Here is a 25,703-nt window from a genome sequence, read left to right as displayed (position 1 = left end):
ACAGAAAAAAACAGGTTAATTGGCTTCTGAAAAAAATTGACTCGGGTGTGAGTGTGTGTGTGTCCTGCGATGGACTGGTGTCCTGTCCAGGGTGTATCCTGCCTTGCATCTGTTGGTTGCTGGGATAGGCTCTGGCTCTAATCTTGATCCTGTATTGGATAAAGTGGTTGGATGGATGGATATACAATAAGTATGTATTAAAATGATCACCTTTCCACGTTAGTGTTGAATTTTACATTCAATAACAGTGTTGTACGAGATGAAGCCCTAACAAACATAAGTACCTGTCAACTTTGAATTGATTACTGTGCAAAAGCACAGAATGAGAAGTTGTAAAACAGGTCTGTCTCCTGTAGTATTGTGACTGGACAAAAACTAGATAATATTCATACCCATAATATATACATCATATGTAGACTGGGATATTAATAAGTACTGACATATCCTAATCTCAGATCTAAAACACCAGATTCATAAAGACCAACCAACCTTTCAGTTGAGCCATTTGAAATTCTACCTATGTGGTAGTATGTAGTAAATGTTGCATCAAACTGCAAGATCAGTTAAGGTTATATTGTGCTGTTTAGATGCAGCAGTTGGTCTCCAGTGTTTCATGAGTCTCTTTCTTTAGCAACCACTGGGAACCACCAGTTCAATTGAATGACAAAACAGCAACAATGGCCTACTGAAGACATGGCTACGCTGCACTTATGAGCCCCAGACAGGACATAACCATTTTGTAGCTGATTGTTTATTAATGAGGGTACCAATATACAGTGTCTGGGCGGTGGGTGGCCCTGTAGCTAAGGAATTGCGCCTGTGGCTGGAAGGTTGCCAGTTTGTATCCCACGGCCGGTAGAGGAATTCTACTCCATTGGGCCCCTGAGCAAAGCCCTTAACCCCAACTGCTCCACGGGTGCTGTATAAATGGCTGACCCTGCACTCTGACCCCAAGCTTCTCTCCCTGTCTGTGTGAAAAGACAAATTCCTAATACAAGAAATCGTATATGGCCAATAAAGTGATCTTGTCTTATCTATACCTGTATGTTTTCAGTATTATGAATAGCTCAAATCCTAGAGTTTTACAGATGGTGGAGCCGTGGTTAACATCTGGTTACATCATTGGATAAAGTCTTACATAAACTAGAAATAGGAAGCCATTCCATTTTGCCATTCCCAGTTTCACAGCTTAGTCCTCATGAATGCCTTATCACTGAGGCAGCAGCTGTTACCCTCTGTCACCTCTCTCAGAGCACAAGATGCAAAGCTTAGCCTCTAAGACAAACCTCTCTCACTTTAAGTACCTTCATAGAATATCCATGTTTCTCCAACATATATAAATATCTGTGCATCTTTAATTTATTTAGTCATTTTGTATTAGTGTACTGCTGTTTTCTGTTCATATTTTCCAATAGTCCACTGTCTAACATATGTAAGATACAATATTGATAACATGAGATGTGCATTTCAACTTTCTATTTCTCTTGTTGGTGCAATACACATTTATATAACACAAATAGTGTACGTTCATGAAACACACATAGCTTGGAATGAATAAAGTGCAGATTGTGTTGTTTCAGTTTTTCTTTTGCAGTGAAAATTTTCATTGGGGTGTCACAATCGAATTCTGTCTGCTTATGTTCCACAATTTTACACCGTGCATGTTTTGAGAAAATTTTGCTTTTTTAAAAGGCATGTTATGACACTTTTCATTCTGACAGTAATGTTAAGGATGATGATGATATTGATGATCATTTTTACACTGAAGGCTAAAGAATGACTATTTCATAATGCATTTTGCATGTTGTTCTACTATAAAAATGAAAGCTTTGATGCGACAAAAGTAGTAAGCTTTGTGCTTTCTCTACTGAAATATAGTAGGATTTCACATGCCATTCTCCCACAGTTGCAAAGCAAGTCATTGTGAAAATAATCCGTTTGATATTAAGACCTTACATGCAGAAATCCCTGCCTCATCTGCACTAATTTTTAATTAAAATCTCAGTTTCTTTATTGTGAAGAGATTCCACTGAGTATCTGACATTATGAGTGGGGGAACATTTCAGAAGCCTTTTTTCATGTACAGTATTATATTTATTAATACATTAAGCTGAACTGCATAGGGAGAGCATACTGTATTTCATATGCAGAAAAAATGTAGACTCTGTGAAAATTATTTTACCTATTTATTTTCCACTTTTTGTTTCCGAAATACCGTCCCTAGACAGGATACAGTCACGTAATTAATATACTAATACTAACATTTCTTCACAGTTAAATCTACAAAGATCTCAGTGTGGTTATTTTTTGTGTGTGTTTCTAATATAGAATATACTAGTATTAAGGGTTATGTGATCTTTGTGCTGTATTTAATAAGAGATTATGCTCAAATCTTGTATAATCTTGTCAGTTTTTGAACAATTTTGGTCATCTAAAGTATTGTACACGATGCTATACATAGTCTAATGCAAGAAAAATCTATTTATCGATTGATCCATCATCAGAACACTGAGAACACTAGTAGGAACACTAGGTAGGACACCAGTCCATCACAGTACCAAGGAGAAAAGGAAAATTTAGAATTGCCAATAAAACCAATTAAGCATCTTTTTTGTAGCATTGTGAGGTGGAAGGAAACCAGAAGTCCCAGACAAATCTCATCTGAACCCATCTGAAATTATACGTGAATTCCTCACAGAAGGTACCCTAACCCTGAATCAAATGTATACAACCTGTATGAAAGCTGTGTATCGTGCCCCTGATTCTTGAATGTTGTACAGTATTACAATACATGTAATAAAAACACTAAACTTCCTGTGCAAATCTGGGTATTAGTGCAACTGCTGTTGCTCTGTTAATGTGCACTTTTCCTACAGTTAGCTTTAGGTGTTAAATAACCTTCTAGCAAAATCTGTAGCACATGCTTCTGAAGAGAACATATGTCACCTCCTAAGAACATGCAGCATGCTTCGGCTACGAATGATTCTGTTTAATGTGTCAAATGGCACAGTAGTGAATTATTCATTGTGAAATCTGCTGTTGTATTGTGCCTGACAGTAAGACAAGCATGCTTTTTATAATGTTCGCCCATCTTTTTCTTTAAGTACTGAAAAAATACAATGTGCCACTTTTTTAAAACGATCTTTTAGAATTTTTACGGTATGTAAGTTGCCACCTTTCGCTTTTCTGAAACCCTTCTTTTAAGCAACGATAAAACATTTGCACATAATTACTGACATTCAAAAAGATGGTGAGTATTTTGATTCACAGGGAAATTGAGTATCAAGTCAATTTTTGAACAAAGTCACAGTACACAATGCATTCTTTATGGAAAATTGTATCAGTTTAATTTTAGTATTGATAAGTGAAGTGTCAAAACTAGGCTGTGAACATATTTTATATTTATTCTCTAGCAGAGAGCTGCTCATTGCTTTGGATTTGCCTTAAACTATTGCTAAGCTAACTAATTTCTTCAAGGAAGAGGTGCCGGATTCAATTCTTGGTGTGCTATCTGCATGAGATTGTATGTTCTCCCGATGTATGCATGGGTTTCCCCTGGGTGCTCTGCTTTCCTCTCGCAGTCCAAAGACATACTCGCAGGTTAAATGGCTTCTGGGAAAATTGGCCCTGGTGTGAATGTTAGTCTGTGTGAGTCCTGTGTTTAAATTGTTGGGTTTTGATTGTTGAAGAAGAAACCATTTTAAAATAACTTTCAATGGCTCTCAGCTTTCCACAAAGCTGTACTCTGAGGAAACCAACAGAAACCCCCAGAGAAACAGCTTTTCTAATATTAACAACCTGGTTTCCGAAAGACTCTTCTTTCAGTGTGAAAGTGCTGCAGTGTCTATCGGGTTTCTATAGCAACATACATCAAACCTAATGTATTGTACTCTCAATGTGACAAGGGCACTTTGAAACTCTTATTACCACTGACAGCAAGCAACTGCTTGTATTGTCATTGTTGTTTTTAATATTACTACTATTACTGCTTTTAGATACCAAGAGATTTTCACATGAAACATGTTCAGAGGACCCTGCCAGGACAGAAGCATAAAAAAAATGATTGAAGGGGTGATTCAGTATTAATTTAGTTTAATAGAGGCAGTATATTCTAGACAACTGTTTTTTCCCTCTCTAACAAGCTAAGAAAGATAAGATTGATATTCTAAAGTCTGATGGTTTAAAAACCTAGGCAAATCAGATAGAAATGCACAATAATTCACATCCTTCAAGAGGAATTGCCCTGCTAAATTAGTCATGGACTATTGCTGTCTGAGATTGTGCTTTGTGTATGCTCCACCCATTATTTCGTATCCTGTATAATCTGATTCATTACAGGTCAAATTGCATTACGACAGATCACACAGCTGACTTACCTAAGACAGCATTACACTAGAATATAAATATGCTCTTGGTTTAAAACAACCCACCAATTTCTTCAAATTGTAAACTGATTTTCCTTGTGGGCAAAGCATTGAAATTAATATCTTTCTTGGAATTCAAGTTATTTTCTGAAACAATACAAATAAAATACAGCATTATAGGGGAAATGATGTATGGAATTATTGCTTAAGGTTTCTTTAGGCTTTGTGGAGTCCCTGTAGCAAGAAATGCATTTGTTCGATAATCACTTTGTTAAACCAATATTCCATTTTGTTTTACAGCTAGTTAGCCTGCATGCTAAACCGTGTTTTTTTTTAAAGAAAATGTAGGCTGATATTAATTATCTATTTTTAATTTTGCCTGCCATAAGACATTGCTTTATGAATATCATGTTCATGCTTAATAGATAATCATTTTAACTTGAAATAGCCCATTGATTTGTTAATAATAAATACCACTGTGTTATTACCCATCATTCCCAGTGAAACCTTTGATCTGAGCATCACTGAAAAGACATACTGATGCATGATGAAAACACAACAGTCTGTTATGCATTAATAACTCATTGCTAAAATATAATACTATGCATACTTAATATTTTAAACATTGAGCAGATACAGTTGGAGTTTTATTTGTTTGAATAGTATTGTTCTTTGCAATAACAAAATACTGAGCTGAAGTTATATAATGTGATCATCAGATTCTCAGATGCTCAGAAATCTTTATAAATAGCTATTCAAAGAGACATCATTTTTATGAATGCAAAACACCGAAAGATTAGACTTTTCCCCACCTGATTAATGAAGATCACCTAGTTGCTAAGGGCATTATTGAACGTACATGTAGTCTGTCTGTGAGGTAAGCTGCTTAGAGAATGAGATGTTCTGCTTCCACAATTGGCAGACTAGTACAAGGAAACCAGGACACTACAACACCTGTATGAGGGACCGGCTGCATCCTGGAAGGTAGAGGGTCACCTCATTTTTAGACTGCAGTGGCTACAGCGTGACAAATTCCAGGAATAAATAAAATGTACATCAGCAGAATCCTTGCAGCACGTTGTCTAAATGAAAATGATCTTATAGACCTTTTCTTTCCTGTTAAGGTCATTAATTTCTTTAGAAAGATGAGACATTGTTTGCAAAAATATGTCAAGGTATTCTCTGCCAGTTCACAGTGATATTTTTGTGACTATTATTAATGGATACAAATTTTCCATCTCTGTTCTTCTTATTCAGTTACTAAGGAAGGTCAGGAAAGATTTTTTTAGCATTTTTATGGATAAGGTTATATCCTCATTTTTTCATGTTTGACTGAAGAGAAACATTCTAACCTTATGTAAAGCCTTCTTGTGTATGTTTGCGACACCCAAAACATGTTATACTGTATGTCTATACCATAAAAGCTATGGTATGAGAAGCTACATACACATTTGTGTTCTGTAGAAATTGCATGCAATGGTTTTAACCTTTCACCAGCTTAGTAATATGACTCTTCTGTTCTTGCTTTCCTTTTATTCACATAGGTGGCCAATCTTTTGAGGCTTTTTCAGATCCCTCAGATTAGCTATGCCTCCACCAGTGCCAAGCTCAGTGACAAGACCCGCTATGACTACTTTGCTCGCACTGTGCCACCTGATTTTTACCAGGCCAAAGCCATGGCAGAGATTCTACGCTTTTTCAACTGGACCTATGTGTCCACAGTGGCCTCAGAAGGGGACTATGGGGAGACCGGCATCGAGGCCTTTCAACAGGAAGCCCGTGCGCGGCAGATCTGCATCGCTACCTCCGCCAAGGTAAGCCGCTCCATGAATCGGAAGAGCTATGAAGTAGTCATCAGGTCCTTGCTGCAGAAGTCCAATGCCAGGGTAGTCATCCTCTTCACCAGGAGCGAAGATGCCAGGGAGCTGCTGGTGGCTGCGATGCGCATGAACGTGTCTTTCATATGGGTGGCCAGCGATGGCTGGGGGGCACAGGAGAGTGTCGTCCGGGGCAGCGAGCTGGTGGCCAATGGCGCCTTCACCATAGAGCTTGCCTCCTACCCCATCAAGGAGTTTGCTGACTACTTCACCCGGCTGGATCCCTACAACAACACTCGCAACCCGTGGTTCCGGGAATTCTGGGAGCGTCGCTTCCAGTGCAGCCTACAGGACCTGAGCTGTGGTCAGCGCTCCCTCCAAGATGGCAAATTTGAGCAGGAGTCAAAGATCATGTTTGTGGTGAATGCTGTTTTTGCCATGGCACATGCCTTGCACAACATGAGGCAGGCCGTGTGTCCCAACGCCACCAAAGTGTGTGATGCCATGAAGCCAGGCAACGGGAAGAGGTTTTACAGGGACTACATCCTAAAAACAAAGTTTGATGGTAAGTGCTGTGGATTCAGTACTTCTCTTTTTCTAAAGCATAGGCTTCAAATGATAGGACAGCCTAAAAAAATATTTTATAGGAGTCCAGTTTGAAATAAATACAGTATAATCTCTTCCAGCTTCATGCATTGAGTCAGCTTGTGGTAAATGTTCTTTGTCTTTCTTGTTCTTTTTAAAAAACTCCTAGAGCCCTTTAAGCCTTACATTTAAATGGAAATAATTTTTCTGTCTTGTTCTCTTGAACATTCTAGACATATTTGTATCTGCATTCTCCCATACTGTGTCTGCATAGGTTAAAACAAACAAAAAAAGAAAAGAGAATTTCAATTATGAATAAGTACATTTTATTTGGCCAATGGAGGGATTTTTGTTTTTCTCTAAATTTTAGCTGTGATATACTTCCTAGTAGCACGTATGGAAGTCTGTGTCTTGGATCTTCATGTTCTTTAGTTTTGTTTGGTGCTTATTCTTGATTTTAGTGTGCTTTTAGGATACATTTTTGCTTTATATTTGAAGAGCAGAACATCTAATAGTTCCAATTTTAATGAATACATTAAATACAATTTTGTATTGCCCTGTAATTGATTTTTTCACACTTGAGGTTTTAATGTGCTCTTTAATTAACAGCACTGCAAAGCCAGTATTAAAGTCTGCACTGCTAGTCTGATACGTTGAACCTGACTGACGAGAGAAATGTTGACCTTTTCTATTGGTTCGTAGTGTTGCTGCCAATAACTTTATAGAGAAAAGTGCAAAAGGACATGCTTTCTATGTGATTGTAGGCTTCTGAATGTTCCGTGATCATTACAGGCTCACTGTTTAAGTATCCAATAATAAAATGTTGCTATACCTAGTCTCCCAGAGAGCCCTATTATCGGACATGACTCCAGGTTGTTCCAGGTATTAGTGCAGTAAATGCGACAATATTCTCATGCCTCAGTGATCCTGGGTGGTTTAAGGTTTAGGAAAATGGCACAAACCCTAGGCTATCTAATATGTCAATGGAGTTTTAAGAACACAGTCCCAGATGTGGTTTCTTTAGCAGTAGAATGTATGGGATGACAGAGATAAAATCCCAAACTCTTTATTCTGAATCTCTTTCAGAAGTGCATTGTGCAGAAGATAGGTTATCTTCTAGAGACTAGATTTTGTATTCTTCGTTCACATGAAAGCAGTTTTTAAAATAGCTAAAAAGGGAATATTGTTTATACTATAACCTTAAAGGTCTTTAATACGTTTGATATTTTAATGTATACTAGTTTATAAATTATCGTTTATTAACTGATATTGCAAAAATTGTAATTGTATAATATCGATTTTCAGTTCAATTCTAATAAATAGAATGATAATAAAATGCATTATATGTTTATACATGTACATTTTGGGGGGGAAATGGTTAAAACATGTCCAATTGCCCCTCTACTTAACTTTGCCTGTTTCTTTGGTAAAAATGTTTTTTCTTTCCTTGTGTTTCGGTTCGTTGCCATTCATTAATAGCAAAGTCGAGTGCAGCACAGAAGGCTGGCCTGCTGAAAACATGCCCTTTTAGCTTCAATCATGTTAATTTACAGTTTGCACCTGTGTCCAGATTTAGTGTTTAGATATTCATCTGAAAAAAAGGTTTTTGGTGCATAAAGGTCTGGCATGAAAAGGAAGAGGGGTTTTGAGGTGCTGAGTACCTACTGTATGTAGCAACTACAGCATTATGAAACTAAAGATTGATTTTATTCACATGGACACATTGTATGTCTTTTATCACTATCCTTGAGATGGACTTTTTAATATGAAAATGTTAGAATAGCTTAAAAAGAAAATAAATGTTATGGTACATTAACTGAGGTTAATTTCGATTTCAAGTACAGTAAGTGATCAGTGGACAACAAGCTTACGAACTTTGACAGGAAACAAACATCCACCACTTTGACTCTCAGAAAACCTAGTGTGTTACTTTGCTAATTTACGGTTTTGTTTTCCCTTCTCCAGCTCCGTTCCGTCCAGCAGACACTGAAAATATTGTCAGGTTTGACTCATATGGTGATAGCCTGGGGCGCTACAACATCTTTAATTATCATAAGGTGGAGGGCAAGTACATCTACAGAAAAGTTGGTTATTGGGCTCAGGGTCTGGTCTTGAACAAGAGCCTCATCTCCTGGGCCAACCAGGTAGTTCCCACCTCCCAGTGCAGCGATCCCTGCAAGAAAAATGAGGTGAAAAGCATGCAGCCGGGAGATGTCTGCTGCTGGATCTGCATCCCTTGCCAGCCCTATCAGTACCTGCTGGATGAATTCACTTGCATGGACTGCAGCTTTGGACGCTGGCCATTAGAAAATCTCACTGGCTGTTATGATCTGCCTGAAGAATACATCCACTGGGAGGATGCGTGGGCTATTGGTCCAGTCACTATCTCTTGCTTGGGCATCATTTGCACCCTTTTTGTGATCGGTGTCTTTATGAAGAACAATGACACACCCATTGTGAAGGCCTCTGGCCGAGAGCTCTCCTATATTCTGCTCTTTGGAGTACTGATGTGCTATAGTATGACATTCATCTACATAGCAAAGCCATCAGCTGTCATCTGCACCCTTCGTAGGTTGGGCTTGGGTACGTCCTTTGCTGTGTGCTACTCTGCGCTCTTGACCAAGACAAACCGTATTGCCCGGATTTTCAACGGAGTCAAGGAAGGGGCTCAGAGGCCCAGGTTCATCAGCCCAACCTCCCAGGTGGTCATCTGCATGGCACTCATCTCCTGCCAGCTTATTGTCGTCATCGTCTGGCTGCTGGTAGAGACACCTGGGGTCCGCAAGGAAGTCAACCCAGAGAAGCGAGATGTGGTAACTCTGAAGTGTAATAGCAAGGATTCCAGCATGCTGATGTCCCTGACCTACAACTGCATCCTGATCATTCTGTGCACTGTCTACGCCTTTAAGACCAGAAAGTGCCCTGAGAACTTCAATGAGGCAAAGTTCATTGGTTTCACCATGTACACAACTTGCATCATCTGGCTGGCTTTCCAGCCCATATTCTATGTCACGGCAAGCGACTACAGGGTAAGTGTCTTTTATATATATATAACTGGTCACATATATATGACTCCAAAAAGGCTACACTGTCGATTTTTGAAAACATCAAAAACTCTTTTGAGGCGGTGCAGTGGCACAAGAGTTAGCATTGCTGCCTCACAGTCTTGGGGCTCTGGATTCCATTCCAGACATGGGGCGCTATCTGTGTACAGTTGTTGTAAATTCTCCCCATGCTTGTGTGGGTTTCCTCCATATACTCCAGTTTTGTCCCACAGTACAAAGTAATAATGGTGGATTAACTGGCCTTGGGAAAATCGGTCCTGGTGTGAGTGTGTGCATGTCTGTGTGTGCCCTGCGATGGAGTAGCAACCTGGGGTCTAGAATGTATCCTGCCTTGCACCTAATGCTTGTCGGCATAGACTCCTGCAATCCTGAGCTAGAAGAAATAGTTTAGAAAATGCACGGATTAAAAAAACATTTACCACGTTGAGTTTCCTGTCTATATTTGTGAATTACACACAGTGCTGCTATTCAGTATTTTTAGTTATTTTGCTATTCTTCTTTGATGTCATGTTCAGAGTTATGCATTGTTTCATGGATTTACTGTTTGTGCTAATAGTTGTGAAAGGCTATTACTACATATTCTAAGCATTCATGTTTAACTTACTATTTTCATTCAGAAATGGGAAAATTTAAGTACATAGGCTAAAATCATTTAAACAATGCTTTGAAATAATATTTCTCAAGCCTGATTGATGCAAGATGTCTGATTAAGACATATTTCTAGTACAGTACGTCTTTCTTTTTTTCCTGGAATCTGCCCCCACATGAACTTTACTTGGTTACCTGCTATTGCCAAAGAAATCACAAATGCACAAATGATGGTCTGCCTTTGAACTTAATTGTTGTGGTATCAGGCAGAGAAAAGATTGACTATTCTTTTGATCATCCCGCTTTACGTCTGATAAAAGGCACAGTTGTCTTTTTATGTGACTAAGAAATCTGGTACAGTAAAAAACAAAGAGATGGAATAGAGAAAGAAGAACAGTTGAACCAATGAGTCTTAATTGCTTCCAAACCAGCACATATCATGGCAGAATGTCCTTGAAATAAGATAGTTATCCTAAGCAGCATTACAGAATATAATTATCATGAAATAATATATTTTGAGTTAGAATATTTTTTTTATTTCATAAAGGTTTATTTAATCTGCTATGATGAGATCCATTGGGAGTGCTGTCTTTTCTGGGACGTGAAATACTTCAGCATTTATCCCCAAGGGTCTGCCCTTTGTAGTTATTGCCAGTTGGGGCATCAGTGCTAGTTTTCAGCTGGGATTAGCCCAAAGGACTCATTTTTATACTTAGAGTAATATTAAGGCAACACACCATGCTTTGAAGGACATTAATAAGAGCCTAAGCTAAAACGATCGCTCATTCTCTGTGGGGACACATTAACTTTGAGACACGATGGTAGCCTTGAGCCACACAGAATTTCTAAAGCCTGTTCAAGAAACACAGGGGAGGGTTTTGTAGATGAGGATGGCTGGGAGTGAATTTTTAATCAGGTCAGGGTAAAGGGCACTGGCTGCTATGATGAGTGAGAATGGCTACAAAGTAGTTCTCTGGGAATGAACCACAACATCAGATGAAGGACTGTTTATTTTAGGTACAGAAATCTTGTTAATTGTAAAAATGATATAAAGTGCTTTGCTAACGTGATATGCTGTGGACACTATGAAAAGATAACTCTCATTCTAAGTAATCTTTTCTACGATCAGTTACATTTCAATCATCAGTCATTTCATTTTTTAAATAAGTTTCACACTTTTTATCCACTTGCGCTCATTGCTTGCCAGGTAGGCTCCGGCTTCCCATGACACCATATGGTATAAAGCGGTTCTTTAAATGACATGACATTTGACCTGCAATTTTGTGTTTTTAAGGCATGGAACACAAGATCATCTCATCACAAAAAGGTGTTTTCTTTTTCGTGTTATAAAATCAGAATATTATGAAATTAAAAAAATCAAGTGTAAGCTGTTGGTTTTTTGTCCATTTGCATGGACCTGAAGTGCCTAGTGATTTTTCTCTCAGTCTTTATAGGACGAAATGGGGTAGCCTGGGGTAGTTCCATCAAAGGTTTGTGAACAGATAGGGCATTTGGCTATGCGTCCTGAGGCAACATGGCATTATAGGAAGGTTGAAAATAAAGATTGCAAGCAGAATTTAAATTGAATGATCAAGAATTGGAAGTTAAGGCTGTGTATCAGCTTAGAAGTTTTGCTGTATCTTCTAACAAGGCTGAAATATATGAAGAGAAATCTTGATTCTTTATGTTGCCAAATTTGAAAAAAGCTAGGTTTCGCTTAACTTGACTTGAGTTATTTGAAGAAGAAATGGCAGTTATGGATACTGATTACTATAGCATACTGTACTTAGATTTTTAGAGGGCTTTTGATAAAGGTACCTCTTAAAGAATTCTCACAAGGTAACGTATGTATTTTGTTTAAGAATTGGTTGATTTACAGAAAAAAGATCAAGGGTAAAATGTTTAAATGAATTTTCCACTCGTGTGTAATTATTTTTATGATCTCGTGTTCTTATGGTTAAAGTTCAATTAGAATAGTCTCTCCAAGAGCGTCAAGTGTTGTATTATACTTTGTGCATAATATACAGTTTAATGAGGTATTAGTAAACATGAAAGATATCAGGAAAGCATACTTCTGCCTTTTGTTTATGAATAATAGATTTCTGCTGTGCTTGTGTGCTGCACATATACTGTAATTGCACACGTGAAAACAATTGTGTGAGAAATCTTGTTGAAACGCCTCAAATAAGACAAACATTTCTTCAGGCTACACTTAATGCATTTTAGAAAAAAGATTGCAATGCAGCACAGACTTATAAAAAACAACATGATTCTTTTACCAGGCATTTAATTCCCTCTTCGATTTGGAAATTTAATATACAACAATAATAAATAATGGTAAGTGCTCATGAATCATTTCTCTATTGAACAGGATCACAAAATATGAGATATTAATATCTGGCTCTTATTTACTTAGCAGTATTAAGTATTAAAGGAATATAAAGATTTTAAAAGTTGTCATTGTAGTTCTTACACCTACAGTACCTTAATGATATTACCATAGGATACTCCACACAGTATTTTACCTGTCCTTTAAATAAATACTTCATTAATGCTGTTTAATACCAGGCACCAAAATATAGGTGAGAGAATATCAATAACATCATATTCAGTACAACCATCCATTTTCTAACCACTCTATTTCAACACAGGGTTAAAGAGGAGCCTTAGCCAATCCCCGCTAGCAACGGACACAAGGCAGAATATATGCTGGACAGGATGCCAGTCACACACAGACACAAAAACACACACTCACATCACAGTTTTCCCAGAAGTCAATTAACTTATCACTTTGTCTTTGAACTGTGGGAGAAAACCCACAGGAACATGGGGAGAACATACATACTCCATGCAGATAGCCCCACTGGTCTAGAATTGAACCAAGGGCCCCAGCACTGCAAGGCAGCAATGCTAACCACTGAATCATCACCCCACCCCCACACTAATTACATGAGTAAAGAAAATGCACGTTGGGAGAAATGTTTTGTATCAGTGAAAAATCACTGATTTACAAGGAATTTATAGACATGAGACTGTCACAGAATGATGGCTACATCTGCTTGAAACATGAATGTTTCATTGCTACAAGGAGTTTAGTGCCACAATGCACTATGTGAGAGTAATTTGAAATGCAAAAGCAGTTTTCAGTGTGGCCCAAGGTAACATTGTTTGACCTGCTTTTTCAACAACCTTTGTCAGAAATATTTTTTTTCTGGGTTTGCTGTCTGAGACAATGACACATTCATTTTAAAGATAGATGTTTGATACCAGTTTTAGTTGTGAAGTACTCTTTCGATCTGTCAGTTCCTCATTTTAAGTTACTTTATTCTGTATATCATCATGTATCGTCAGTTCTGTTACAGTGTTTTCAATATGCTTTCAGTAAACCGAAAACAACTTGGAGGGGCATTGAAGACTATAACATTCCTTAAGTAGACAAATATAACTAATAAATATTAAATAATGAATACTGAGAAAAGTATTTTAGTATTGACCCTTTTCTAAGAATTTTACTAAGAACAGAAAGCTCAAATGTAACAAATATCAAACAGTACCATTGTACAGTGAATACAATTCTAATTAAAGTGCATTTACTGAATATAGTGCTTTTTATTCCAAGGGATTCTAAAGCATTTCACGTAAAAAGGTATCCATTCTCTCAACCACTGGGCCACATCAGGTAGAGAAGTGAGAGATTACGTTACCAATTGGATTAATGCTGAAATAGAAGAAGCCCTGACTGTACGAAGTGGAATTAATCCAGGAAAATGGGGTAACACTGAGAAATAAGAAAATGTTGATAATTTACCCTCCATCAGTGTATGAATGTGAAGATTCTGTCAAATCAGAAAATTGAATATCTACACATAAACACATCAATACTGTCTCTTTATACACCTAACCAAAGATCCATGTATAATATGACAGAGGGCTGTGCAGTGTCTGATAGAAGATAAAACAACTCCCGCATGTTTTAAATAAAGGATCCTCTCCCCCCTGTCCTCCTTCTAAGTTGCTGACAGGCAATGCCCTAGTCTCTGTATGTGTAGACCGACCGCAGGCTGGGGGATGTGGCCCATGCTTAGCTGTGTGGAATGGAGTGTTAAAGAGGAGGATGCATCCCAGCTGTGTCCCTGGATTGGGACTGATGTGTGCTGACAGAGCGCTCAGCTGTGGTGTTCAGGGGCCAGAGTAGCCTTTTCAGTAAAGCAGACAAACCTGGACTGCATCTGCAGCACCTACGATAACCTTTACGGAACGTGCAACCATTAGCAACAAAATTCTTTTGGGGACTCTTAGAACACATTGTTCAAACCCACATAACGCAGGTCCTCTGGGTGAATTTGGGCAGTCAGGGTGGACAGGTGCAGTCCAGGATAGGCAATGTGACTGTCATTTGTGTTCATCAGTGACAATGAACATTTCTGTTCAGCTCCAGCAACATAGCTTTACCTGCAAATGCATAGCAAGAATATGTTCGTATGTCTAATTACATCAATGCTGAGGCACGATAATTGTGTTGCAATGAAAGATCAAGGCATTAAGACAAAGTTCAGCTGACCATTATGAATTCTGAATGAATTACTCCTGTCAACGAATCATGAAAATAGTGAAATAATCTTTTGTTCAATGTAATCTTGTTCAGGTGGTGCATTTCTTGATTAGGGCAACCCCAAGGCTGTTCCTAAACGTAATGAGTCTCACAGACGTGCTGCGTAATTGAAGATCACAACCTGAGGTTCATGGATCCATTAACTATTAGTATGCAGAGGATCTAAAGTACATATACAGTATGAAGACAAACATATTTAGTATGAAAAATATTTAAGCCGTTGAAAATGACAACTAATATATTTTGACTGCTCATGTTACATTTATTAAAATAATATCATGAGAGTCTGATTAGCCAAACTACCGTAGTATGACATTTTTATCTATGTAGCTTTAATTCTTAGCAGTTCACAAAGATACTCATCAGTTTTATACAAAACTACAAGAAAATGGGGAAAAAATGGAAGAAAAAAAAACTGTGTCCATTCAAAGTGGCGGAATAATGCTTACATTCATAAGATGTTGTGTTGCATTTTTGAGTTGACTTTAGAATGCATAAGCCACAAAAAATGCTTGAAAATAAGCATACAGTATACTGTAAGCATTACATTACAGCATTCAACAGCAGTTATTAAATAACAGCAGTTAGAAACACAACTCTTCTAAGATAAGTAAAGCTCAAACATTTCAAAATGGAGTAAATGATGTGCATTCAACTATAATGAAACCAGACATTATAATAATTAATATCCATTAAAGATTTGAAGTATAAAGAGTTTGTCAATTAGAAATGCCAGTAGGCTTTTACAGACATTTCTGTCTTTCTCAGAGATCCCTGGACATACTGTAAACGTGGCTACGTTGTTGAATTCTTGTTGTAGAAGGAGCCAAGAATGGCTATTAAGGAAACAGATACTAGATATGCCTCATAGAAAAGGGGAATCATTATTGTGGTGCTTTGCTGTGGAATCTGACCTCAGAAGTATTGAGCTGTTCAGTCTCTCGTGCTTAATGTATTTCACAAAACACTGGGCTAGCTGTTCTTTTCAATTTTCAAAATAAAAAGGACCTCAAGCTTAATTAGGGAAGGCAGAATAATATTGTTTGTTTCTATGTTTTAGCCTGCAAAATAAATCTATAATCTTATATGGGAGATTTACAGGAGTTAAGGGTAATGCCTTCACAAACATACATATTTCAAGTGGTAAATAAGCTAAGTATTTAAACAATTTTAAGTACAATACAGCCTTCTGCACCATTCATTGTATGCATTGCTATAGAAGTATTTGCATTTTTTAATTTTTCTTCATGTTGTTGTCATTTTGTCTTTTTGTTCAAGTTGTTCTTCTCTGTGTCAGTGTCATTTTTTCATCCTGTCATGTCCTGATAAGCTTAGGGTAGCACAGCTCCAGTCATTGACAGCTGTAGGGTTTTAGGGTTTTCAATCCATCTGAGCTATTGATTGCTTAGGTATTTATGAGCGTACTTGTACAAAATTAACACTTTGTAAAAGTCTTCAGCTGTGGTTTTGAAACCCTATAAAATCACCTCGGCTAAAACACTAGGTGACTGAATTTTTACACCCCTGGGCTCACTGATTCATGTGAAAAAATCAAGAGAAGTAAAGGTAAGCACACTGTTGCAAAACCTGCCTACACACGGAGTAATGTATGTTTTAGTTTATAAAATAGCAAATACAAGACATTGATAATAGAGACCTGCATCAATATTCTGCATAGAGTAAATAGTTATTTTAAGTTATACATGTTTACTGTATACAGGCATACATTAATTTTCATCACAGAGCGCATCCTTGCATTCTTTGCAGTTAAGTGCTTGGCCAGGCACTGAGATCTTTTTTCCCACAAACTATAGTATCTGCTATACTTAGTTTTCTTCAGCAGTTGCTGGAGGATGGAAAGGCATTAGTCAATCAGTGAAGCAAGAAGCCTTCAAGCCCACCCATTTAGCTTAAATTTTAAGTCAGAACGGCAGAAGCTTCTTCATGTGTTGTGCCCCTTCAGGGTACTCTGCTTTCATACTGTGTATGCTGAAGAGCCCCATTCAAGGGGCTTTTTCCAATTTGGGGGAGCAAAGGAGCCGAAGCCTATAGCAAGCAAGAGGTGCAAGGCAGGATACATCTGCCAGGATACATCTGGACGCCTATCCATCCACAAAGACACACACACTTGCATGAAGGCAAATTTTCCCAGAGAATGTCTTTGGGCTATGGAATCATACCAGAGCACCTTAAGAAGACCTACACAAACACAAGAAGAACGCACGGCCATCATGCACTTAGCACCCCAGGAATTGGATCCAGGGCCCAAGTGCTATGAGGCAGCTATGGTGCTTTGAGCCTATTACAGTGATGTACAGTAATTCCCAAGGAACCCAGAGACTGCTGGATTCTCCTACTGCACAGAACCTGTTCTTTCAGTTCTGCGTAGCAGAATTTATTGCTGTTTGGGGAGTAGTGCTGTGTGGATCGGAGGGTGGAGATGTATTGGAAGGATATTAATCAGAGCCCAGCAGGGGCAGAGCTGCACTTGTCACACAAGCAGCTTTTCGTCACCTTAAGGGTCGAAGATCAGAGCTGGCCAGAAGGGTCATGAGGTATATCCAGGCAGCCAGTAAGAATTCACGCCTTTGTCCCTTTGTTGGCCTGATAGAGCCAACGTGACTGACTTCATCCTGGTCCCTCCGTGACAGGACATCCATTGAGGATCTCTGCCTGATGGCAATGTGGGCCTCACTTTATGTCTGTGGTCTGCCTCTGAGTGTCTTCATGATTATACATCATTGTGACCTCTGGTTGCTTAACTTACTATTGTGCCACACCTTGGGGCAATTCTGTTCCACAGGAGGTGATGATTTATTCGAAAGAGAACATGATTATCATATCCCTTGCTCCTTGAATAAAAATGTAGTCATGATTTGAAATGATGAAGGTTTTTGAATGTGTGGTTCTCAGCCATCTGGCTGTGAAGTATGTTCCTAATACACACAACTCTGTGTGAAAGTTGTGTTTCCTATTCTTCATCATAAATTAATTCCCTTTTATTTTACGATTGTGACCCTGTGCCCCTGTTCCAAGAGTTGAATTTGAAATAGTCCCCTGGGTTGACCTTGATCTCTTTTGCTCAAGAGAGATTGCCTTTAATTCTCCCTAAGACAATAATATCCTTTTAGTTGTATGGTGACCAAAACTGAAGATACCATTCTAAATAAAGTCATTGGTTTTAATTCTACCTGTACATTGTGCTTTATGCTGAATTTCCAAGCATTCTACTTATCTTTATTGTTTCCTCATATTACCCCATTGATCATATTACAAACCATCTACTGTTTGTAAACACCCAAATCCCTACTATATTAGAGAATACTAGTAATAACTCTAATATCTCTTTATTTCCTTAAGTATAGCTGGGATATTGCCATCAGTTTTAAGATGACATAAAACTTGTATAACATCAGTGACAGTTATGTTGAATTTACCTAATATTTAAACATGCATGAAATTTTAATGTATTTACTATTTTTCATTTTATTTTATGAATATTTATTACTGTTGTGCTGGTGAAATTGTTTTTTTATTATTTATTTTTGCTTTTGTTTCAATATTCTTTCCCGTCTCTCTCTTGACAATTTTAATGTTTTTTAGTTGTACCTACTGTAAAGCTCAGTATACCATTTTTCTGTCTTTGAATCTTGGAACCCTGTGTTTTGTTTCTCTGCTGTCAGCCTTGATTGCAACTTCCTGGATTTTGCAGAAAGTTAGTTTATTTAACCCGCGTATGACATTACTTCTAGACCAGGAATTTTTCTGGTAGATCTACTTTGAACTGTTTGTAAGACAGAGCTGTTCTTTTACAACCACATCTATAGCTTTTTTTTAAATTTGTTCCCCATATTGTTAAGAAGAAAATAGTGATGATTCAATATAAAATTTAAATGCTTTTCAGAAGTACATCTTATACCTCAATGCCTCATATCTAGAATTCTACTGCACATTCTATTTTCTTATCTGCATGTTCTACTTTGTAAAGTGTCATAGTTTTTGGCAAACTCTGCAAGCAGAAAAGGAAATATAGTATTCCCATTCCTCCATAATTTGTGAACTTCACAAGTTTACTATGGCAATGTCTGAAATGAAGCAAACCTAACACAGACCCCTGTGGTACTCCATTAATTACACCACTCCAATTCAAGGTTTTGTCCCTTATCACTGCTCTATGCATTAACTGTCTTTCAATCTATTTACATATATTACCATTGATTCCTTATGCCGTTCAGCTTCAGAATCAACCTTTTATGTGGATAATTATCAAAAACCTTCTGGAAATATAAATATACAATATATATAATATACATTATGCACAATATATACAGTAAGACTTTGCTTGCTCAGAGTGGCATAATACTTTAATTACATAGAATCTGCCTTTTCTAACCCATGCTGACAAATCCTCATGAGATTATTAATATCACTGATATGCATTTCAGTTCAACTATTGAGTAACCCCAGAAAGGTCCTGTATAATGGTTCCTGAACATCACTCTTCTTTTCTTAGAATGCAATTGGAAACGTACTGTATAGCCTGAGAGATTTATTGGTTTAAAACACTCTTAATCCCTGTTATACTTCATCTTCTGTTATACTGAGATTAATCAGAACTGAATGTTTTCCTACATTAACCTGAGGCATAGTCTCAGTACCCTTTTCAGGGAATATTTGTGTAGTTTACTCATTCAAAATATGTGCCTCAAAAATTATACTCATGATTATAATAGGAATATATATTATACTGTATGACTGACCATTTCTCAAAATATTTCCACATTGATTTTATTCCAATCTACTTCCTCACTACCTCTCCATGCTATAGTGTCCAGTGTTAACTTCTTATTGTACTGTACACCCACATTGATGCATCTTTCATCTTTGCTCACATTCACAGGTTTCTCTTTCGTCTTTTCAACATAAAGCGATATTCAGGAAATTAGTCTCATACTCTCTCATCGCCAATTCATACTTTGAGCCTGAAAAAGCACACTCCGTGGGTGCATTATGAATAAGAGACTTTCACAGGCTTAAAGCCTACATCATAAAAGATAAATAAACCAGTGATTGAAAGGGAAAGTGAAAATCACTTTGAGGTTAGTTAAATAGAAAATGCAAGATGCAAAAGACTGGCAGATGCATCTTTTATATCAGTTACTGATAATTTTATTTTCTTTGGCTTTTCTGGTAGTGGGGGGGGAAGTTCAATGGTTCAGTCAACTGCATGGGACTGAACTTACACACTGTGTAAATGTGCCTTTTCCTCTCCGTTTCTCTGTAGGTTCAAACCACCACCATGTGTATCTCTGTCAGCCTGAGTGGATCAGTGGTCCTGGGCTGCCTCTTTGCTCCTAAGCTGCATATCATCCTGTTTCAACCCCAGAAGAATGTGACAAGTCACAGAGTCGCAACCAACCGGTTTAGTGTCACTGGCGCAGGATCTAGCTATTCACACGGTAAGTAAACAGAAGCAAAAAACAGTTATTTTACTAAAAAGTATTGTAGCAATACAGTCATGAATAAAGCTGTTTTATTCTTAGAGTGCAAATAGTTTATGGGGGTCTACTTTAGTACCTATTTATGAGGCAGTAAAACAAAGGGAGTTAAAGCTAATTATGGACTGTTCTGTATGTCTTGAATGCTATTCAGATGAGAAAATGTTAAATTCAAGTTAATTCTGTAACCTTGACACCCTGAATCAACCAATCAACCAATTGAATATTGCCACTCCCAGGGCAGAGAACTGAGCATTTATATCAATACTACCAATAGCCTAGTGAGGACTATCACCCTATCGCTACTGATTCCCATGTGGTAAAAGAAAGCTGGCACAGTTTTCACATTTCCTCTTTCATTGATGAACACTGCATAGGGACTGCCAAATTCAAATTTACCTCTACTCATTTCTTTCAAGGAGTTTCACTTCTTTCATTTGGAGTAGTATCCACCAAACAGTGGGACAGTATACCAATAATGTCACATTGTAGGCCCGGTGGAAAATGTGAAACTGCAGCAGGAATACCTCAACATCAGGGCTAGGGTGCCACTCTGTGTCTAAAACGGTCATGCAGTTGAAAAGGTATGCCGAGTAACCCAGCTAGCTATAATAAATGAGCATTGATCAAAGCTGTCTTACTCTGACAGTGTAAAATGTGGGGGTTGCATGTAATAGACATGTAGACATGCTACATGGGCATAGTTAGTACTCATTTACGAAGCAGTAAAACAAAGAGAGATAATTATGAACAATTTTACTTCGTCAGTTGTGTAGTTGTTAGACAGAAGCACTCTGAATACTGACTATGATGTTGCCATGTCCATGGGAGGTGGTGACATGTGCTTTTGTCGGCTGTGCAAATCAAATCCACAAAGAAGGGGGAGAGCTGAAGTTTCATCAGGGTCTGAACTGATACTCTTGAAACAAAAGAGAAAAATAACACTGACACCAGATTCTGATATTGGGTCAAATGCCACTGCTGTAATAATGTCTTGTAGAAATGTGTTTTAGCCCTCTGGATAATAGCAACAATGGCTGATGACAAGCCTAGAGACATCTAATATTCCCTTTCATGGACCAAACTCATGGTTCCTGCACTATCATGCCATTGAGAAATTGTGCCTTGAGCATGAAACATCTCTCTGCTTGAATCACAGCTGATAGTGTGGACAATTGTGCAACAGGGCATCTACACCCAGTGGGTCAACTGCATCTTTTATCTTTCACATCAGTCTTTGGCCTTGTGATGAGAAGTGATCTATGTTTTCCTTCTTGATGGGATCCCACTTGATGGACTGCATCACTGATGCATCCTACAAGGGAAGTAAGGTGGGGTTGAGTTCCCCTTCATGACTGAAGTGGAACAGAACTGTTTTGTTGTTCATCTATATGAACACAGCAGGTCCATAGCATCAGGAGAAAGTGCTGAAGGACAAGAAACTGCAGGGGTAAATTTCCAGTGTTGATGTGCATGCACTGTCAACATTCTCTGCAAATGCTTTGCAAAATCCTTCTGATGTATTCATGTTTCAGGTGTTTGACCTCCCTACAAAATATCCTTCCAAAGGGAAAGATTGGTGAAATCCATCAACCAGATCTAGCAGCCTGAGACACTATGACAGTCCCCCTCTTCTCTAGCCTTAGATAGGAAATACCTGTGACAAGAGATGTATTTTTATTATGAGAGTCCAAACAGAAGCAGCTCTTTTGCAGGCTAACTGTAAGACTGAGCTACTGAAGATGGTCAGTGATACAGTGCAGCCAGATCCCTGCACAATGTGTAAATAAATCACTTGGCCAGATAATTCAGAATTCACCGTAGCATTTATGGAAAACATAGGTGAGGTGAGAAACCAACCATAACAAAGCATGGAAAATGTATCATTATTATAAGGAGAAACAAAAATACTGTACTTCTCCTGATTGGGGTGAACAGGAATATGAAAGTATTACTGTATGTCCACTGCAGTGAACAAGTCATTCAGATGGAGAGACTGGGGCAGTGCTTGTGTGAGAGCACTCAAAGGGAGTGTAATGGAGCACCAAGTTGCATGAAAATGCTATAAGGTTTATAGCAGTGATTTCTAATACTGGTCCTCGTGACCCACATACCTGTTGATTTTTGTTCCAGCCGGGCCTTCAGTTACACAGTCAAACTCTTCATTGACTTAGGAACGAGGAAGAAGTGCAGCCGAAGATTGTGTAAAAGAATAATTTATTGAAACTTGGATGAGGGCCAACCTCCCTGCCGTAGGATGGGGAGGTTAGGAACCGCATGCCCAGTGAAGACATGAAAAATGGAGGAAGAAGAGGAAGAAGAGAGGGTGACATGGAATATAGTATATGGAAAACTAAGGAATTGAGTCAAGATTAGTTGTGGGTTGCAGCAGCTGAGCTTCATTAGTCCGGCTGCCTTCACTCCTCCAGAACGTTAGATAAAACAACATAAATATTAATTTGTCTGCTTGTTCCCAGTTCTTAAACATGTTGGAATGTGAACCTTTGTATTTTGTAAGTGAAATAAAGTACCAAACTTGTGACTAGAAACAAAAGGCAAATATTGAATTGAAGAAAAGTAAGGCTTCAATTATCTAATTAAGGTGGGATGGAACGAAACCCAACAGGTGTATGGGTCACCAAGACCAGGATTGAGATCCTCTGGCCTATAGGGACAAGGAGCATGGAGCTCCAGGACTACATCACCTATGGACAGAGCAGCAGGCAGTAAAATCCATACCCATGCATGACCAAAGATAGCACTAAAAAGAAGTTTGTTTCTTGCCTTGGACAGGGAACCAGAGCGTAGATTAACATGAGGGAGGTGCAATCGAGCCCATTTCCAGTTGGGTACACACTCAGTGAATGAGCTAGATGGATAAAACCCTGCTCAGTAACTTAACTGTGAGGAAAGTAAAGAATGTAGCCCTGAGGAGAAGGCGCAGAGATACAGTAGCTTGCTTCTGACCAGACTGCTAGTGATGTTAATAGATATGCTCAGTCCTCTGTCACTGGGAGCAGCAATATCCCATTGGTTTGTGGCTACTTTAAGGAATGAAATTGGAAGCAAAATCCTGTGTATACGGTACGTGTGTATAGTGCAAAAAGCCTTTACTAAGTTCCTTAATTCACATAGGAGGAAAAAGCATGTAAATATTTTTCTGCAATATTCAGAATTTCTGTCTAAAAAGTAATGCAGCCTTTTTGAGTGTTTTAAACTCACCTTTCACAGGCAACACCGTGTGCCTACAAGATACCAAATCCAAAATTCCTGGAAAGGAATTAATCTAAATGGCATGCAGAAAAAAGAAATCCAACTGTCGTCATTTTCCTTGGTCATTTTTTTCTTTTCTTGCACACCTTAAAAGCACAGGTTTGTGTTGGGGGTGGTAGGCGCTATTTGGAAAAGTCAGAAAAAGAAGAAATATACCCTAGGAAAGATGAGGAAGCTCTGGGTTAATTTCAGTTAATTAAAAAGCTTTAGGTGGCTTTTTTATATAGAACACACTGCAAATCAATAAAACCAAACATTGTTTAATTTCTTTTTAGCCTCTGCCTCCAACTATGTGCCAACAGTCTGCAATGGTAGAGAGGTGGTAGATTCCACTACCTCTTCATTGTGAAGACGGATATAAACGTCCTTTGGCCAAATATACGAAAGTTACTATCACTAGTCAAGAATGAAGTGTTACAGTATGAGAATGTTTTTGCACAGAAGATATGATCTTCTTGTCCTGAAAAAGTGCTGTGAATACAATGTCCCAATTATTTTTTTTGACTAGTACAATAAATTTTAAATATCAGTATCCCTCCTTTTTAAAAAAAAATGTACACTTTATTTGAAACATGAAGTAAATGATAGATTAATCTGTTAAATGTATAAAAAAAAGAAATGTTTTTCATGTAGATTTTTGTGAACCAGTTTGTGCTTTCTTGTAATTTATGTAAATAAAAGGTGTTTTTTATGAATAATAAAAACTGTATTTGTGCAATGTCATTTTATTCTGCAAAGTTATCCAATCCAAAATGAGATTTTTGGTTTTAAATCTTCCTTCAGGAAGTACTGGCCTCCTAAAAAAATATTTCTACCAAAAAGCAATAGCCTCGACTTCTATACACAAAATATCAAGGCTCTAACTCAGTATAATGAATGAAGATTTGGTCTGTAATGGGCATATTTCCTATAAAGAAAGATATACTCGAAGCAGGTTTAATGCTGATATATTTTGAGCATTCTTGTTGTAAAAATAAGACACACTGCAGGACAGACCAACGGCATGTTCATAGCACAATAAGGTACAAAATTCCATTAAAAGACGCAGTGTGTATAGCCACAGCAAACAAAATGAACAATGACATTAAAGCCAACACTATTTTTTTCCAATATCCTGCCAGAAATGTTAAAGAAAGTTGTATTATTGGATAATGTGTGATGCTTCAGAGATCTAATACGTGGAGATTATTTTTGGTAAACAAAATATAATAATAATAATAATAATAATTGCTTACTTATATAGCGCTTTTCTGTACACTCCACTCAATGTGCTTTACAAGTAATGGGGACTCCCCTCCACCATCACCACCAATGTGCAGCATCCACCTAGATGATGCGACGGCAGCCATAGTGCACCAGAACGCTCACTACACATCAGCTATCAGTGGGTAGGAGAGCAGAGTAATGAAGCCAATTCATAGATGGGGATTATTAGGAGGCCATGATTGGTAAGGGCCAAAGGGAAATTTGGCCAGGACGCCAGGGTTACACCCCTACTCTTTTTGAGAAACACCCTGGGATTTTTAATGACCACAGAGTCAGGACCTGTGAGCACCCCCAGCTGGCCCCACTAACACCTCTTCCAGCAGCAACCTTAGTTTTTCCCAGGTCTCCCATCCAGGTACTGACCAGGCTCACACCTGCTTAGCTTCAGTGGGTTGCCAGTTGTGAGTTGCAGAGTGATATGGCTGCTGGCATATTATATTATACGAGCACGGAGCAAACTGTGTTTAAAAGAGATTTTGAAAGATGAGCAGAATATCTAGGCATCAAAACCTGGCCATGGTGTAAAACCACCAGTCCAAATGTGCTTTACTCACCTATTCCAAACTCAATCTTTTTGTAGAATTATACTTCATATCATGCTAGTCACCACTATTAATAATCTAAGCAATGATAAC

The 25,703-nt window shown here is 38.1% G+C and overlaps 1 protein-coding gene across 2 annotated transcripts in view; it reads left to right on the top strand.

Annotated features, from left to right (window-relative positions):
* LOC148835231 (metabotropic glutamate receptor 2-like) overlaps positions 1-24,506 on the top strand; it is a 62,571-nt gene extending 38,065 nt beyond the window's left edge. Inside the window, exons 4-7 of one of the 2 annotated variants that reach the window (XM_088916842.1) lie at positions 5,909-6,746; positions 8,732-9,795; positions 20,316-20,490; positions 22,663-24,506. In XM_088916842.1, coding sequence (XP_088772968.1) covers positions 5,909-6,746; positions 8,732-9,795; positions 20,316-20,490; positions 22,663-22,703 — 2,118 coding nt within the window. In that variant the 3' untranslated portion in view covers positions 22,704-24,506. The remainder of the gene's footprint in view (positions 1-5,908; positions 6,747-8,731; positions 9,796-20,315; positions 20,491-22,662) is intronic. The other variant, XM_088916841.1, reaches the window with a different exon arrangement.
* Positions 24,507-25,703: the final 1,197 nt, after the last annotated feature.

This window comes from Atractosteus spatula, chromosome 5 (assembly GCF_055471065.1).
Source record: "Atractosteus spatula isolate fAtrSpa1 chromosome 5, fAtrSpa1.hap1, whole genome shotgun sequence".
Classification (NCBI taxonomy): Eukaryota; Metazoa; Chordata; class Actinopteri; order Semionotiformes; family Lepisosteidae; genus Atractosteus; species Atractosteus spatula.
Note: the sequence above shows the minus strand (reverse complement) of the source record. Positions and strands in the feature narration are given on the sequence as shown.